Below are 18,181 nucleotides of genomic sequence, written 5' to 3' on the forward strand. Positions count from 1 at the left end.
TTGCTCCTGGGCCGAAGGTGGAAAGGGAGGACGACGCCTGGGTTAAGGGGGGGGGGGGGGTTGAGATCTGACTTAGTGAAAAAGTAGAGGGTTCCCCCCTCCCAATTCCTTATTATAGTGTACTCTTTCTGTCTTTGGAGCTCCTTTTCTTTGCACTTTAGCTCAGGCTGGGGGCTGTTCAAAGCGAAACCACAACGTCTGGGTTGTATTTTTGCTTTTGGTTTTCTTTTTAAGGGTGCTGTAGTTGGTGAGAGGGGAGGGGAATGAGCTAATTTGCCAAAGTAAAGAAACCATAAACCTGGAAGTAACCTAAGGAGCAATTCTCTTCTTGAAAAATAAGTATACTTGATGTTAACCGCTGCCGCCTGTTTAATATGTTAATTACATCATCATCATTATCATTCTCCTAATGGTGTGTGTGTGGTTTGCCTTAGGTCGTTTCTGACTTAGGATCACCTTAGGGTTGCTGTATCACTGGGTTTTCTTGGCAGGTTTCTTCAGAGGGGGGTTGCCACTGACTCCCTCTGAGGCTGAGAGAGTGTGACTTGTCCAAGGTCACCCAGTGGGGATTTGAACCCTGCTCTCCAGAATCATAATCCAATGCTCAACCACTACACCTCAGAGGCTTGCAGTACTGTATTCACCCTATATTCTCTTTGCCACCTCTGCATTGGCTGTGCATGAAGGCAGTGTATTCCATCTCTTGCAGGGTTCATGGATGTGAGGGGAAATCCAGCTGGCCAGGATTCCTGGTGTGTTGAAGACCCCTCAGTGGATCCCTTCAGGCAGCCACACCATGTGTGGCTAATATGGATGTAGCTGAGGCTTTGTAGCACAGCATCACATGCTGGCTCTTTAAACTTGTGATGGAGTTCAGGTGATTGCCCTCCCTGGGATTTCCAGTTTATAAGAAAAAGGGGGAAGCCAGGTTGTGCATTGTCCCACCTGTACTTGTTGTCTTAGGGCTGGGAGCCATGTAATCCAAGAGATTTAACAAGGAAAGCCTGGGCCCTTGGTATCTGGTTTGGTTCCTGGATACCAAAATGCATGGATGTTCAAGTCTCATTAAATACAATGGCATCACAAAATGGTGTCCCTTAAATAAAATGGCGAAATCAAGGTTTGCTATTGGGAATTTATACTTTTTAAAAAATACTTTGAAGCTGCAGATGCTTGAATCCATGGATAAAGAAATCCGTGGGTATGGAGGGCCGACTATACGTATATACTTACTCATGTAACTTTTGGTAAACAATGCAATTATTGACTATTCTTATAAATCACATATGTTCACTACTAATAGAGATAACTCATTATGTATCCAAAAATATCATAACCTTTTTACAGATTTATTTAAACCTGTACAAATTTTGAGAGCCAGCATGGCGTAGTGGTTTGAGCATTGGAGACCAGGGTTTGAGTCCTGGCTCAGCCATCACTGGGTGACCTTGGAGAAGTCACACTCTCTCAGCCTCAGAGGAAGGCAATGGCAAACCTCCTCTGTGCAAATCTTGCCAAGAAAACCCTGTGATAGGTTCACCTTAAGGTTGCCATAAGTCGGAAATGACTTGAAGGCACAGAACAGCAACCTATTCTTTTAGAGATTTAAACAATGCCATTTAAACAATATATTATTTAATCTAGGAAAAACATACAGCAATAATCATCTCAAAGCAACCACAATGTGAGGCATACCATTTAGAAAACAAGCACAATGAGGAAGGATGGGAGATGTGGTCCAACAACATCTGTGACCCATTCACACAGCAAGATTATAGAGCTATGATTCCACTTTGACTGCCATGACAACATCCAGTGGAATCTTGGGATTGGCATTAAGAATTCCCAGCCAGATGGCAGTGCATCCCAGTTGCAGATTGGAGGAACTTCACGATTCAATAGGATATTGTCATGGCAGTTACAGTGGAATCAGTGCTATAACTTTATAGTTTGAGTGGGCCCCTTGAAAGCCACACATTCCTTAGTCTGGTAATTACATGTACATCTATGGTTTGGAAACAGTCCAGGTTGACACCATGGCTCAGTGCTATGGAATTCTGGGAGTTTTCTGAGACATTTAGCCTTCTCTGTCAGAGCGCTCTGGTGCCGCAACAGGTTTTGCTCTGTTAATCTTTCAGCGGCACGTGAAGGCTTTTAGTTAGCTGAAGCAATTTGTTTTCTTTACTGCTAGTTTTCCCAGGTGCTGTTTTCAATTTATTTTTTGCTGCTTTTAATCTGCTCTTGTATTTGTTTTGTTTTTTAAACTTGAACTTTAAATATCTACATCTGTTTTTATATATTTTTTCTCTGTTGTTTTTGTTCTGTTCCTAGTTCATGAAAGTGGAATGGAAGTTTAACACAACTAAATTTATAAAATACATAGAAATGTTGAGGTTGCCTGGTGGGAATGGGTCTTCCATTTATCCCAAGAAAGCACAGAAATTGGGGGTGGGGGAATTAAAATAAATGCAATGCTTTTATTCATATCTAAACTTATTTTACTCCTTGAGCAACACCCAGTGCTTCATTTATAATGTAATTAGCATATAAAATTGTACAATTTTTTATATTGGTGACATTTGAAAAGATAAAAATAAAGTCTCCGTTTTGTAAGAAGAAAAATTGTGAATATATTCTATCACTGGTCTTAACCTTTGGTCCTCTGAATGTATGCATGCTATATTTAAAATAATGTTTTATTTTAGTGGAGTCAATCCAGCTCATCAAATGATGTTTGAATGTACACAAATGATGCCATCATACCTGCTATTGAAATAGTTTTTTCTAGGAGTTGTAGTTTCTTTCCTCACATTCTTTATTTTTAAACAAATGCTTGCTTAACTGATCCTCTGATTTAGACTCTGCCAACTCTATGATTCCATGATTCTGTGAAACCCTTATTAGCAAGGATGCTTTGAAAGAGATTGGTTAGACCCTTGGAAAATCTTTGGAATACCCATATCCATTTCCTTCAGGAATCAGACAAAATTACCTCATTTTCCCCCTGTCTATGTTTTAATGATTCATATTGAGTGAAAGCATATGAATAGAAATAAAGTTTTGGGTTCCCCCTCAATCAGTTTAATGCCAAGATGCTGTGTTTTACTTTAGATAGGTAATGCCTTTTTCACCATGAGTTGAGTACTTAGTCATATTTATTTTTCTGGAAATAGGACTATGGAACACACACATGCAAGCATGTGCATTGAAAATTAAAAATGGTTTCAGAGTTAAAGAGAGATTTTGAAATTCATGTCAAATTATTTGGGGAAGAAGCTTAGACTTAGATCAGGTCACATTCAAAATTCTGTACAGTTATCCCTCTGTATCCACAGAGTCTGCATCCATAGATTCAACCATCCATGGCTTGAATATATATAATCTCCAAAAAGCAAACCATGATTTTGACATTTTATATAAGGGACACCATTTTACTAGATCATTGTATATAATGGGATGTGAGCATCCATGGATTTTGGTATTCCCAGGAAGTCTAGGAACCAAACCCCAGCCAATACCAAGGACCTACTGTACACACCAGTTGACCTCAGAAGCCAGGATCCTGGACCAGAGGAATAAAGTTTATTCAGAATGTGAGATTTCAAACAATAAGACAGGCATCAATATGTATTTGTTGTGTAGGCAATAAACCCAAGTGGAGGTCACTTTATATGGTTTCTGCCAGTTCATCTCCATGCACAAACACCAATTTCCTGTGTCTTTGTGCACTAATGACCATCGTTAAACCTGGATCTGCAACTTCATTTCCATACACAAAGGATTTGTAATTTGAATTGACATCTTTACATACCAATGGCATATATGTGTATGTGCCTGGCTTCCACTCCACCATATGCATCTGAGGAAGTAGTCTGAAGTCTACGAAAGCTCATGCTGCCAATTTCTTTCTTTCAGTTAGTCTCAAAGGTGCTACAAGATCTCTCTGTGTAATGGTTTCAGTTAGTTAAACTTTTTATGCTAGTCCATATAGGAAGCCTTTGTGGGAAAAATAGCACTGTCATCCAATGAGTCTGATTATTGTCGGTGCAAGGTTTAATTAAGAGCCTCTGCTTAGGCTGTCTGGTAACTAGAATTTGCCAGAGTTGCAGAAAACTGGATTTTTATGACAGCATGTTCAGAATATAAGACAGAATTCTTTGGAATTCTGATTTATCAGGTAAGGCTGTGTAGCAGCATACTCTACCTGATTCATGGCTTATGTCTGTTCTTTCAGAGGAAAGACAAGTCAGAGTTTGTGTTCAGACACCACAATAAACCAGTTGTGGAGGAAAGGTCCTTGGTGCAATAAAACCAGTAGAAGATTAACACATGGTGTAATTTTTATGTGCCTCTAACTTTGTTTTGTAGGGTGTGGAGAAAGATAACATTCCAGGAACACTTGTAAATAAAATGGAAACTTGTCAACTAGCACAATTAAAAGAAGTTCTGTCAGGCGTTCATGCGATTTCCAATGAAACAGTCAATGTTGTACATGGCTATCTTTTACATAATAAATAATGTTTATGTATTTCTTCCTCTCTCTTGTAGAGTATGGAGGGAACTGAAATTCCAGAAACGTTTGTAAAAGAGACAGGATATACTAAAGATCTGGAAACACTGATGGCAAATGCTGTAGGTATTCATATAATTCCAGCTAAACACATTAAAAGCATGCTGTCCTAATTTTTGCCTCTGTCATATTGAACAGGAACTGCAGTGGGCTTATGTTTTTATCTGTTGATATATTTTGTATGTGGCAAGAGATATCACACATACTTTTTTTTGTAAGCATGAAAAAACACCTGAGTTATGCTGCATGAGAGGAAGACTTCTTTTTTAAAAAGACTTTCCTTTTAATTTCTGTTCGTAGATTTTGGAAGAACGTGAGACTTCAGGTCAAGCTGCAAATGCAACTGAAAAACAGAAAGAACTAGAAAAATGGAAGGTGAGTACAGTAGATGTTGTGGAGTATAAACTGTGTATCAGCCACTTGTGGCATTTTATTGTTTACTTCTTGAAAAAACTTCTAGTACTGTTTTATTTGAAGCACTGAAATTTCATCAATATGTTTTACATTGGCAAGGAGAATGTTGCAAAAGCTGAAAATCTCAAGTCTAACATGCTTCTTTTAAAACTTGCTGCTGATGAGAAGAGACGGAATCATCAAGATAAACTGAGAGAACTTAAGGACCGGGAAAACAAAATAGTTATGGAAATAACGAGAACCCAGGAGGACTGTAAGGTAATGAAAGAATGTATATCCATGGGCCAGTATTTCTTTAAAAAAGCATAAAAGACGTGATGTGGGGAAATGCGGGTAAAATTGAGATTCAATGGGAATTGGTTTAATGTACCTTGCCCATGCTCAGAAGTACTCTCTTTTATTCTCTCTCATGCCCCAGGAGTGACCTCTTGCATTAAGAATAGCTTTGGAGGTTCAGTTTTTACTCAGTGAGATGCAAGTAACATAGGAAGCTGCCTTACACCAAGTCAAACCAGTGGTCCATCTGGCCCAAGATCATCTACTGCCACTAACAGTGGTCTTCCAGGGTTTCTGAGAGGATTCATACTTTGTCCTACTTTGAGATGCTTTGTGTTCTTGGTGGTCTTCCATTCAAGTACTAACCAAATCTGCTTAGCTTCAAAAATCAGAAGAGATTGGATGTGTTCAGGGTGATATGTTGGTGTAGGAATCTCAGACTTTTCCTTCACAAAGCTAGAGCAATTAAATACTGTATATACTTGACTATAAGCCAACTTCATGTGTAAGTTGATGGCAGGTTTTGAGGCCAAAATTATGGATGTTGATATGACCTGCGGATAAGACAAAGGTAAAAGTTAGGGGCATGTAATGAATGATATAAAGGATGAAGTAAAAGAAAACAATACCAAAGAACTTACAAAATTCCAGCAGACATAACTGTTTGTGCTCATACAAAAGGCTGGATGGATGAGAGAGTAGGAGGAGGTTGGTGCTTCCAGGGCAGATTAAACTTGCCTTTCACCAGGGGATGGTTGTGTGTGTGTGAGAGAGAGAGAGAGAGGGAGAAAGAGTGTTAAGGTACAGTACTTTGATTGACCTCTGGATAAGTCAGCTCAAGTTTTTTGGGTAATTTTTTTAACCTAAATTTCTAGACTTATACATGAGTATGTACAGCAAAAGACAAAATCTAAAAACAGTGTACTGTCATTTACTTTTTGGTTATGTCAGATATGATGCCCACCATATAGATAATGCTGATAATGCTTCTGCTTCACGCAGGAACCATTAAGAATAGGAAAGTATTGGTGTGGCAAGTAAAAAACTACTGTCACGTTAACATAGCAACAGAATGGTACCAACTGGGTTGCTTAGACATAACCAGAGCTTGTCAGACCTGGGGCCTAAAGTGCGAGATATGTCCTGAAGCCTAAGTTAAGCCAAGGGGTTGAGGAGCTTCAGGAAATCAGTCAGAAAATATTCAGCAGATGTTGGTCTTAGAAGCTGCTTAAAGAAAAAACAGTTTTGCCTCGCATAGGAAATGTATGTTCTTCCCGAAAAGCTAAAAATAAAGCTGGATCCTCCATTTATAGAAACTGCTTCCTTTCAGTTCTAGTAGGAATGAAAGCTAGGACTCTAATGTTTCAGAGTTGGTATCTTGATCTGTTGGCTTGGAACTGAAGATCCCATGCATGAATTCAGCTTTCTGCCAGTATTCCTATTGAAGGAAATCAGAGCAGAAGAGAGCTGATATTCCATGATTTTCCTGTGATCCTTAATAAGGGATCCTTAACAAGGATATACATGGGCGGTGGGGGGGGGGGATATTGTGGAATACTTTTGGAAGTGGCACAGAGGGTTCCAGGAAACATGAGGAAGTGCAAAAACTGCCTCAGTCCATATGAGCTCCACTAGATCAAAGCCTCTGTCCTTCACGTCTAAGGCCTTATTCACACTGGCGGCATTGCTCTGGAATGAACTGGGCAAATTCAGGGGGGCTCCCTCCCGAATCTCTCTGGAAGCAAGTGCTGACTACCAGTCAGGGGCATTTTAACATGAATGCCCTCTTGGAGAAATCGGGTTTAAGGTGAAGGTGCCTAGCTGTCAATCAAAGTTCCGCGATGGTCATAGGTGACGTTTCCAGTACTGATAGGGGCATCAGAAGTGTGCTTTCCACCCCTCCTTTTTTTTAAAGGACCAGGCACCACTTGTCAAATTTAAAAACCTCTGGGGTGTGTGTGTGTGTGTGTTGTGGGCATTTGGTCAGTGTTGTAGGTTATGATCTGCCCTTGGCCCCATTTTCAACCCTAAAATGCAAGCTAGTGCCATCTCTGTAGTCTGCATCCCACTCCCTTGGCACCCCAGAATGCCTCATACACAGGTGGTAGTAATAACAACAACAACAACAAAATTAATTCCTCACCTCAGAATGCCAGAAAAGGATGCATTTTTTTTTTTTTTTTTTTTGCTTTCCCTAGGCTCCCCCTGAATTCCTTAGAGACAGTAGCAAAAGCTGTATCTATTTGCCAATTTGCCTAATTGGAAAGAGAAGCATTACATTCGAATTGTAACATTCATTCGCATTGCAGCAGTCGTTCCAAAGGAAAAAATAGGCTATCCCTGAATTCCTTAGAGACAGTAGCAAAAGCTGTATCAGTTTGCCAAGTTGCTACATTACATTCGAATTGTAACATTCATTCACGTTGCAGCAGTCATTCCAAAGGAAAGAATATGTGCATAGACAGCCAAAAATAATTAAAAAAAAAAAATAAAATCCAAAGGAAAAAGGTCTCTGCTGGATAGCAGAGGCTTCCCTTGCTGTAGTGCCCTGACCTGCCCTGAATTGACCCTTGCTCCTGCTCACGATCTATCTATATATCTATACATATCTAAATATCTTTACCTACAAACATGCACATTTTTTTGCCAAAAATAATTAAAAAGAATAAAATCCAAAGGAAAAAGGTCTCTGCCGGATAGCCGAGGCTTCCCTTGCTGTAGTGCCCTGAATTGACCCCGTCAGTCACCCCCTTTTTGCCTCCTGTCACCCTTTACATCCAGATCCCCCTTTTTCCTTCAGCTCAGATGAGGGGAGGGAATGCTCTGACCTCTGCCTGCCCTCTGACCTTAATCTCTCCCTGAATTTGCCCTGATCATGATCGAGGGCAAGTTCATATTTCGTGGAACCCGGGTCTTTTCAGAAAAGACGGATTTTAGCCCGATTCCTTGTGGGCATTTCCTTGTGCAAGCCTTGACATGGATTGTGACAGAATCGGGCCCAATATGAACTTCACGTGGAAGAATCGATTTCAAAACCGGGTTAAAAGGTAGTATGAATGGCCCCTAAGTCACTGAGAGAAAGAAAGTCACACTGATGTTGGAAGAATTTAACATCTCTGTGTTGTTGTGATATGTTTTCAAGTCATTTCTGATTTATGTGATCCTAAGGCAAACTTAGTTTTCTAATTGTTCAGTGATTTTTCATGGCTGAGTTGGATTTAAACCCTGGTCTCCAGAATTTTAGTCCAGTGGTCAACCCACTATACCAGTGTACCTAAGTTTTAATTCCAGCCTCTCCTGAGGGCACTAATCTGGCATGGTTTATAGCCATATTTTTCCAGTTTTCAAGGGTAAGTGGCAACCTGTTAGGGTGCATCCAGGCTGATTAAAAAGTCCCTGATTTTGTTCCTGTTCTTTCTGATTCTACACTGGGTTAAAATAAATCGACCTGGGTTTTTTAACTGGTATTAAAAAAAAATCTGTGATTGTACAGGAAGCTGACAGAAAGTAATCTGGGATAAAAGATGTATGGATCTCGAAAATAAAATTGGAAAGAACAGGGAATAATCTGGGATTTTCTGATCTTTTTAATCAGTCTGGATGCACTCTTAGCCTTTTCCTGGCCCCCAAATTAGAAAGACAGGAGCATTCTCATTTAGAGTGTTTTGTTTACATTGTATTTTATTGATACAGTTTTATTGCCATAGTTCTGGTTCTGAGAAATTCCAGGATTTGGGGAGGTTTTTTTAAAAATAAAATTTATTTTAAATTTTTAAAAGATTAAAATAAAATATTGATTGCTGTTTTCCTGTGCACAAAAAGAAGGCGCATATGATTAAATATATATATTTATGTCTTCTGTCTTATTTTGCAGAGGACGCTTTCTGGTATAAATGAGCAAAACGATCTGCTGAGAAGGGAGATTCAGGCTCTTAAAGCCAAATGTGAAGCAAAGAATGCTAAGTGTGGAGAGTTTGCACAGAGCTTTCAGGTAATGTGTTTTATCAATGAAGCTTGAAAAGGATATAACTTTATTCATTGTGATAAGATGGTAGGGATTTTGGTGAGATGATGATAGACATAGATTGCTTGAAGCATAAGAAGTCAGCTGATATATTGGGATGCATATTAGCATGATGCATAAGACATAACCTAAAATATGCAGCTTTTAAAAGTTCCTGAATAACTGGACAAAATGTAGCACTTTTGGACTAGAAAACAATTGTCATGCCCCTCCTTCTTCCTGTGTATTTGAAGCTTCCTGCACCTTAAAAACTTGATTACATTTACGGTTACCTAGGGCCGAAACACATTCCCCCTTTGTCTGGCTTCAGGGAGGCATCAGAGCATAGACACTGCATGCTCCAATGCCGCCCCTAAGCCAGGGTCACGCCACCTGCCCACGTGTATGTGTGCCGGCTTTGTGGCATTATGGTAGCACACCGTTTACATGCTATAGGAGCACTGCAAAGCCCTGGTGACACCGGAAAAGCCAGCATTTTGCTGGCTGAAAAAGGAGTGGCAATTTGCCACTTCCTTTTGTGCCAGCAAAAAGCCATTTGGGGCTGTGGCGTGTGGTTGCTGCGGACCCAGCTTTCTCAGGGGCGGTCTGTTTAACCCCATAGGAAGTTTTAGGGGTCTATCGTTAGAGTGTTATACTCAGAACCAGGGAACACTCTGCTAGCAACAAAAGGTGATTGAATTTCTGTTTTGCCAGTTTGCTGCTGTGGTATTGTCAGAAGGCCACAGTGTCATTTGACATCTGGGTTGGCTAATGAAATCAAGAACCCAGAGTAACCGCTGTTGAATTAAATTAATATTAACCTAACAGTGGGAATTACTTCCAACTTTTTAATAATGCTAGTCTGACCAGTGAATATAAGAGGAGTTCTAGTGGCCTGTGCAGCCTAGTATCCTGTTTCCTCATGCTATTATACCCTACTAAAGTCTCATGTCTTTCTTATGGGCTTCCCCTAGAAACTCACAGCCTAGTGCATGTTGGGTTTACATGTGACAAAGCCAGGTTTAATCCTGACTCAGACATAAAGCTCAGTGACAGCCCAGCCAGTGTAGTGTACAATTGCCTTGAGAAAAATACTAACATAACTATCTGTATTTAGAATTGTTGCCAGGTTAAAATGCCATTCTGAGCTCCTTGAGGAAGAGGTGGGATGCAACTTATAAATGACACTTAGAGAGAATATTTATGAAGCTAGCACTTTGTACAAACTATCAGTTTTGCACAGTACATCTCAAGTACAAACCACACTGCAGAAATAATCCACTTTGAGACAGATTTAACTGCCCTGGCTCATTGATAGGGAATCCCAGGAATAGTAGTTTACTGTGGCAACAGAGCTCTCTGATGGAAAAGGCTAAAAGTCTCACTAAATGGGATCCAAGGCAGCAATAATAAACCTACCATGGTGTTATACCATGGAGTATCGTGCTTGTAGCCACTTTATCCTATCTTCTGTCTAAGCAAAAAAATTGCTGACATGCTGACCCATAAGCTCTGAGGCTTAAGAACAAACAAGTAAAAACTTTGGGGTCTCTATTCCCTTTTAACCTTCCATCCAACAGGTAAAGAATTTGAATTATTGTTTTTATTCTCAAAATCTGTTTATATGTTTTCTTTTGTTTCGCTTTTAAAAATACCAGCTTAAACGAGACATACCAGAGAAAAAAATGAAGTGTACACATCTGGAAAACATCGAGAATGAAGATGACTGTATGAACATATCCTGCCTTTTTCATATAACTCCAAAAATCCCATTCAGGCTGAACCAAGGAGAAGCTCTCATCACATTTGAACAAGAAAGTGGTATGGAGTGTCTGTTCACATATATGAATGTCCATTTTTAAGCAAGAAGGTTTAAGTCTAAAGTGGTTGCTTGCTTCTGGTACGAACAGCTTAGAACCAATTTGTATTTTAACAGTCAGAGACTTTGTGAATTTATGTTAACCAGGTGGTACCCTCATGACTCTTTATAAATATAGGCTGGTTACAGACCGCATGTTTGGGGCATGCCTGTAACTGGCCCTTTCCCCACCAGATCGGGGCCTCAGCTGCCACAGCGGCAGCCTCTGAGGCCCTGATCTGCTGCTTTCCAAGCTGCGGGGAAGTGGCAAAAGGCCGCTTCCCCGTGGCCTAGAAAGGGGTGTCTTTGGGGCTTTAAACCCCCAGGACACCCGGTGTCGGCGGGGAGGATTAGAAAGGGGCCGCTTGGCCCCTTTCTGCTTTGTCACTGGTGCAGCCATGTAAAAGCTGCGCCCAGGGACGCAAAGGTGGAAGGAGCTCCGAAACGGAGCTCCTTCCGGGGCCGCAGAAAGGGCACCCCAGGCGCCCTCACGCAGCCCCACTACATCACTTCCGCGCCGCCCTGTTTGGAGGTGGCGCGGTTGTGACGTAGCAATGGCAGCCCCCTGTGTGGAATGGGCGCTGCCATTTTGTGTGCGCTCCGCGTGTGCTAGTGTTAGGGGCGTGTGGAAGTGATACCGCTTCCTAACCCTAGCACGCTCTTGTGCAACGCTAGTATGCACGGAGCATGTACTTTGTGCGCGTCTGTAACGCGCCATAGTGAATTAAATAACATGCTATTTAATTTTCTAATAGTACGCCAGATCAGCTACCTGGTGTAGCTGTTTCATTTTTATTGACAAGACTGGATACAGGTAACAGTGTTGTGGCTAATACATTAATTGGAACCAGGAAAAGGGCATCAGATGACCCATAGAACTAATAGACTAAAACAGGGTAACTGCAGTTCTCAAAAGCTATAGCCATACATAGCAAATGGGGGAATGCTGAGAGTAGCTGTTCAAACAACAACTGGAGGGCCACATGAATTCCACTTCTGGAATGGAATCTCCCAAATTTTAGGGCGAACTGAAAATGTGTTGATTGTGTCATTCAGTGGATTTCCATGGCAGAGTGGGGATTCGAACCTTGGTCTCTGAGTGTGCTAGTCCAAAACACAAACCACTGCACCACACTGGCTTACTTGTGGAAATAAGGAAGTACACATGAGACTTGGTATACAGAAATGTCACAGGTTGTGGCATTGTGTGAGTTCATTCCTCACAGTTTTTGATTATATAATCTCATGACTTGTGAGTTTTTATAACCATCCTCATGGAAATGTATTTACATTTTGTTCTTCAGTTGCCCAGGAATTGATTAAAAAGCATTCTCACACTGTGCAAATGGAAAATGAGAAGATACGTCTACAAGCTCTGCCTGTTACTCTGGAAACAGGAGTAGTATTTGAGGTAAATGAATGGTCATGAGAGCACACGTTTTAAACACAGCAAGATAGTATGAATCCTGTATACGTATTGGTGAATGGATATGTCATTTTATAAGTAGCTGTAATCCTATGCACACCTTACTAACAGGATGGTCAGCCATCCTATATCTTGCTGAGGGGAAGAAAAGGATTTTACTTGACTTTTTCATGCCCTGCCCTCAGATATTGACATCTCTAGGGAGTTACATTTGAACTAATGCTATACTTGAATAGAGTTGAATTAAAATAAACTAGCTATAGGGAAATCCACCGAACAGTGATACCGTTATTGTTCAGCTGAAATGCACTTGTTGCAACTATACTTGTTGCAAGCTTTTGAAGCTCCACTGGCTTCTTCATCAGGCAAGATGTTACATACCAAACAGGATTAAAATTAGAGATGTTAGTAAGATGCCTGCGTTTTGTTGTTTCTGTCCTTAGTTAAGATGGTATGGGGAGGATATCTTCAGCAGGTCCCATACCATCTTAACTAAGGACAGAAATTACAACATATAGGCCTGTTACAGACAGTCAAAATAAAGCTGCTTCAAGTCACAGTGGAGGTATGGTGTTTCAATGATGCATGCGTCCTAAGAGTCCAGAAGTCACACCAAAGCCATGCTCCAGACTGGAGCGTGGCTTTGGTGTGGCTTCTGGACTCTTAGGATGCAAGCATCATTGAAACACCATACTTCCAAAGTGACTCAAAGCAGCTTTATTTTGGCTGTCTGTAACAGGCCAAAGGCATCTTACTAACATCTCTGATTTTTCTCCTGTTTGGTATGTAACATCTTGCCTGATAAAAAAAAAACCAGTGGAGCTTTGAAAGCTTGCAACAAGTACATTGTGCTTTTTGGTTGGCCAATAAAGATATCACTGTTTGGTGGATTTTTTTTTTGAATTTACAAAATGGCCAACACAGCTACCCCTGCATACCTGTAGGGAGTTACATTCAAGTAAAATTAGGGTTTCCCCTCTTTTTCTTTAGCCTGTTTTACCTAATGAAGGTGGTAAAATATTTTGTGCATAATGTTCAGATAATAGCCAGATAATTCACTGACATTCTAACGTTCTAATTTTAGCTCAGTCTGAGGTTTTCTGTAGACTGTTTTATGGACAAAGAGCTGGCCACATATTATCTGATCCAGAACTTGGAAACTGTACTACTTTGGATTACCGCTCCCATCTTTCACCAGTTAGTGTAGTCACTGGTAGGGGATACTGGGATTCATAGTCTAAAAGGTAACTTGAATGCTTGATGAGATCATTGTGAACGCTGCTTGTTCATACCTGTTGGCACATCATATAACGCAGCTCAGCACATTGCTGATTTCCATACCATCATATAATTCTAGATGGGAGTGGTTCTAGTGTGAAAATCTTTCCTGTGATTGGAGGAATCCACATGCCATAAGCTACGTTAGACACAGCAGCCATTGTTATTCTTTTAAAGTCTGCCTATCCTTTGTAACACTTCAGTCCATGCTCTCCCAATCATCTTACCTTGAAATATGAAAAATTATTTACCGTATTTTCCGGCATATAAGACGACTGGGCGTATAAGACGACCCCCAACTTTTCCAGTTAAGATATAGAGTTTGGGATATACTCACCGTATAAGACTACCGCTCTTCCAATGCACATCAAATAAAAATTAAAAAAACATCAGATTTGATCTCAATATGGTAATTTTAATTCAAATGACATGTAGGTACTTAGCAGTAACCCTTGTTGTATACAAAGCCTGCTTGGATTGTTCAGCTCTCCCTGCCTGCCCAGCCCTCCCTGTCTCCAAGACTATCAGAGCGGTAGCTGCGTTCATACGATGGTTGAATACGATGTGGCCCCGGCCGTTTTTGAGCTCCCCCCACCATATGCGGCAACCTCAGATTCTCCAGTCTGGCTCAGAAGTTTCAGCACCTGCCCTATAAGATGACACCCGGCATATAAGACGGCCCCCGACTTTTGAGAATATTTTCCTGGGTTAAAAAGTAGTCTTATACGCCAGAAAATACAGTAATCTCTGATATTCACAATAACGCTTGTTTATGAGGTTTCTTGCTGTAGCTTTTTTGCTATCCATTGTAGAGATGATGGGAATATGGTGAAAACTTATGCTATGGCCAAGGCATGTTTTGATTTTAGCTGTTATATTAACAGCTGGTATTTATTTCATGCGTATAATTTTTTTATTGTATTTCCAGCTCCATTCTAAGATCTCTCAAAGAAACCTTCACGTTTCTAACATCCCAGACCTAAACATCCCTGAGGAGTGGATGCGAGACAAGTTGGAATTGCATTTTTGCCAAACTAAATTGGGTGGAGGAGTACAAAAGGTGGCCTATGACTCACGGTCCCAGATGGCTCTCATTACATTTGCTGAACCTCTAGGTAATTTCAGAAGCATTTGGGTAGCTAACTTTGTAGGCTCTTCTTTGGACTGCATTGCTAGTATAGTAACATTGTTCTTTTGATTTTGTGGTAGGTTATAATTTGGTGTTTTGACTTTAAATAGTTTTGAGGAAACTTAAATCAGTTCCAGTCCAGATTCTGATCTCAGTTGAGGACTTGTGGGCCAACTGGATGACTTGTGCCCATTCAGGTACCAGCAATAGGAAAGGACCAGAGTGATACTGTGTCCCTGAAGAAAGTTTCACTTTGGTAAAGATGCTTACATTGCAATCTGCATTGTGGGTCATACTTGGGAAAAGTCATTGACTGATGTTAAAGCAGCAGACTTACACAGTTGCTTAGTAGTGGCACACCACTGAACTCAGGGAGGTTTACTTCTGAGTCAGTTATCTAGACATCTCTAGGTTTCACTTTTATTGTCTTAGAACAAGCATTCCTTATCCTTGAATAAGGTTTATTTCTCAGTACTGTATTCTTCTATTTTTATTCTAGATGCTAATGATATTGCATGGTTTGGGCCATACTCTTTCCATACAAGTGGTTGGACTCTTTCATTCTTGGTTTCCCCTGTCACACAGAGTCATCTGGAACAATTTCAGGTAAAAACTAGACCAGACCGAACCACATGATGGGCTAACTGGAGATAACAGTCTAATTCAGACCCTCAGTCAAGCACTGTTGTCATGCCCTGAGTACAGTCTTAACCAGACCTAAATCAGTAAGTGTGATAAATTGTCAGCTTAATTTAAACTGACTTGTTATCCCCCTACCTTTACAGATGACAAAGGATTTCCTGTAATGAGTCCTAAAGACTAGAAGTATCTGTAGACTAGGAGAAGCCATGAAGCCGTCCAGATGATGTTGGACTGTAATTCCTAGAATTTCTTACAGTTAAGTATGGTCCAAAACATCCTGGAGAAATAATCCAGTTTGAGACACTTTAGTTACCCTGGCTCAGTGCTAGGGAATTCTGGGAACTGTAGTTTTGTGGAGACATTTTGCCTTCCTGTCAGAGAGCTCTGGTGCCACAACAGACTACAATTCCCAGGATTCCCTAGCATTGAGCCAGGGGAGTTAAAGCAGTCTCAGACCTGATTATTTCTGCACTATGGCCTGTTACAGACTGCCAAAATAAAGCTGCTTCGAGTCTCTTTGGAGGTATGCTATTTAAATGATGCATGGGTCCTAAGAGTCCGGAGGTCACGCCAAAGCCACACTCCATTCCTGAGCACTGGAGTGCAGCTTTGGTGCAGCTTCCAGATTCTTAGGACCCATGCATCATTTAAATAGCATACCTCCAAAGAGACCCGAAGCAGCTTTATTTTGGCAGTCTGTAACAGGCCTATGTTTCAGACCTATGTTGCAGCCCAACAGCATTTGGAGGGCCATGCTATTTCCATGTCTGTTCTATAGGAAAATGGTAGGATTTAAAAGCTCAGCATCAAGTGGTATATAATAAAGTCAAAATCCATTCAGCTAAGAATCACTGGGCATAATCCTGCTCTTGTGATTTTGCTCATTGACCTGACTTGAATTTCCCTTACAGCATTTGAGTTGCTGACTTTTCAAGTAGTCACTGTATCAAGCAGCCACTGCCTCTAAGAGATGATAATAGGATGGCTTTTTTGTTTCATTGACAACCCTACAGAGTGCTAAACTGCTTATTTTGAAAATTAGGCACATGGGGTTCAGAAGGAGAAAGGGCCTTTGACACCAATGGGAACTGTCTTCCCAATGCAGATAGCTTCATGAGGTAATTTTAATCGGGACCAAAGCATGGGAAAAGGGATTAAAACCTGTATCCTAATGTTCATTTCCAACTAGAGTAGATCCATTGAATCAATGGAATTTACATAATTGTCAGTTTACTAAATTATCCCTGATTCAGTTACACTGTTGTGATAATTATCAGAACTCCTGTAGTTATTCTTTATATTTCTAAAAAAAAAGTGTATTAACTAAGTGCTCATCTAAGGCTGCCCTCCAGTTTGCCCCTTAAAATACAGATTCATAAACAGGAATTTATAAAGTTCAACAAGGTTATCTTTCTTAATACTTTCCTAATACCAGCATTTTTGACCTGCTGATTCAAGCATTCCTTAAAAACACTGAGAACCCTGTGCTGTAATGTATGATATGTTCTTTGTTCCAGATATTTTCTGGGATTTCCAAGAAGACAATCTTATTAACAGGGATCAAGGTTGAAGGCGAAGATGAAGAGAGTGTGGAAGACTTGATTGTGATCCACTTTCAGAAAGCTAGTAATGGTGGTGGGGAAGTTGAAAGCATCAAATATGCTTCAAAAGGAAACCAAATTGCTTATTTTGAGAATTATGCAGATGATGTTATATGACAAACTGATGATGAAGTTGAATATTATGGCTTATTTCCCCATTTTGTGAAGGGCTTCATAGAATGTTACAGTAACTTTAAAAAAATTACTCTGGATAGTGTGACTAATGGATTTCTGGTAGAAGATTATGTTGAATAAATACCCATAGTTCTCATCAGTTAAGGACTGAAGGTTCAATACTCGGATGACAGCCCAACTGTATTAAATGGGGCTTCCTCTCAAGCAAGTAAGCAAGTGTCCGCAGGACTGCAGCCTAAGTCCATTGAATCAGTGAGAAAAAAAATTAGTCATGTTTAGTATAAGTTCCATAGATTTTTGGGGTCTACTCTAGATATCACTAGACTTAAGATAATATAATGTAATCTAGTTATTATGTACTTTTACATAGATTGGAGCCCAGGTGTTTACCTACACAAACTACTGTACAAGCAGCTCAATTACATTTTTGCACTTTACTACTGTACAAGAAGCTCAGTTATATCAGTTTTGATGTGAATACTCTGTGGGCTGGCAGTATCAAAGAATAAAGTTACTTTTTTGATCTGCAAGTGGAGTGTGTGGTTTGTGCCCCCTGAACTTTTGAAAACAAAATCATGTTTCTCTGAACACCAGCAGACCATGGTTCAGGCACTAGAGCACGTTATCTTGACATTGCAGGATTAGCCCCCCCCAAAACCTCCCCCACTTTAGAGTATGGGTTCCCCGTATATTAAAGTAACCCACAACTGAGGGCTAGATACACTGAAATATCATGGGCAGAATTCACAGAACTATGGATGGAGATGTATGGAGACCTTGACCAGTCAATGGAATATCACTTCTGGTTATGCCATGTCACATAGAGGAGGAGGGGGCAACTCAACTTAA

The 18,181-nt window shown here is 40.4% G+C and overlaps 1 protein-coding gene across 3 annotated transcripts in view; it reads left to right on the forward strand.

The window, feature by feature from the left end:
• Positions 1–17,862, forward strand: part of NMI (N-myc and STAT interactor) — an 18,218-nt gene extending 356 nt beyond the window's left edge. Inside the window, exons 2-10 of one of the 3 annotated variants that reach the window (XM_042446139.1) lie at positions 4,549–4,632; positions 4,871–4,945; positions 5,084–5,242; positions 9,135–9,251; positions 10,922–11,084; positions 12,426–12,532; positions 14,754–14,940; positions 15,454–15,560; positions 17,114–17,862. In XM_042446139.1, coding sequence (XP_042302073.1) covers positions 4,552–4,632; positions 4,871–4,945; positions 5,084–5,242; positions 9,135–9,251; positions 10,922–11,084; positions 12,426–12,532; positions 14,754–14,940; positions 15,454–15,560; positions 17,114–17,314 — 1,197 coding nt within the window. In that variant the 5' untranslated portion in view covers positions 4,549–4,551 and the 3' untranslated portion in view covers positions 17,315–17,862. The remainder of the gene's footprint in view (positions 1–4,548; positions 4,633–4,870; positions 4,946–5,083; positions 5,243–9,134; positions 9,252–10,921; positions 11,085–12,425; positions 12,533–14,753; positions 14,941–15,453; positions 15,561–17,113) is intronic. The other 2 variants (XM_042446140.1, XM_042446141.1) reach the window with 2 other exon arrangements.
• Positions 17,863–18,181: the final 319 nt, after the last annotated feature.

The sequence above is a fragment of the Sceloporus undulatus genome, chromosome 1 (genome assembly GCF_019175285.1).
Source record: "Sceloporus undulatus isolate JIND9_A2432 ecotype Alabama chromosome 1, SceUnd_v1.1, whole genome shotgun sequence".
Taxonomy (NCBI): domain Eukaryota; kingdom Metazoa; phylum Chordata; class Lepidosauria; order Squamata; family Phrynosomatidae; genus Sceloporus; species Sceloporus undulatus.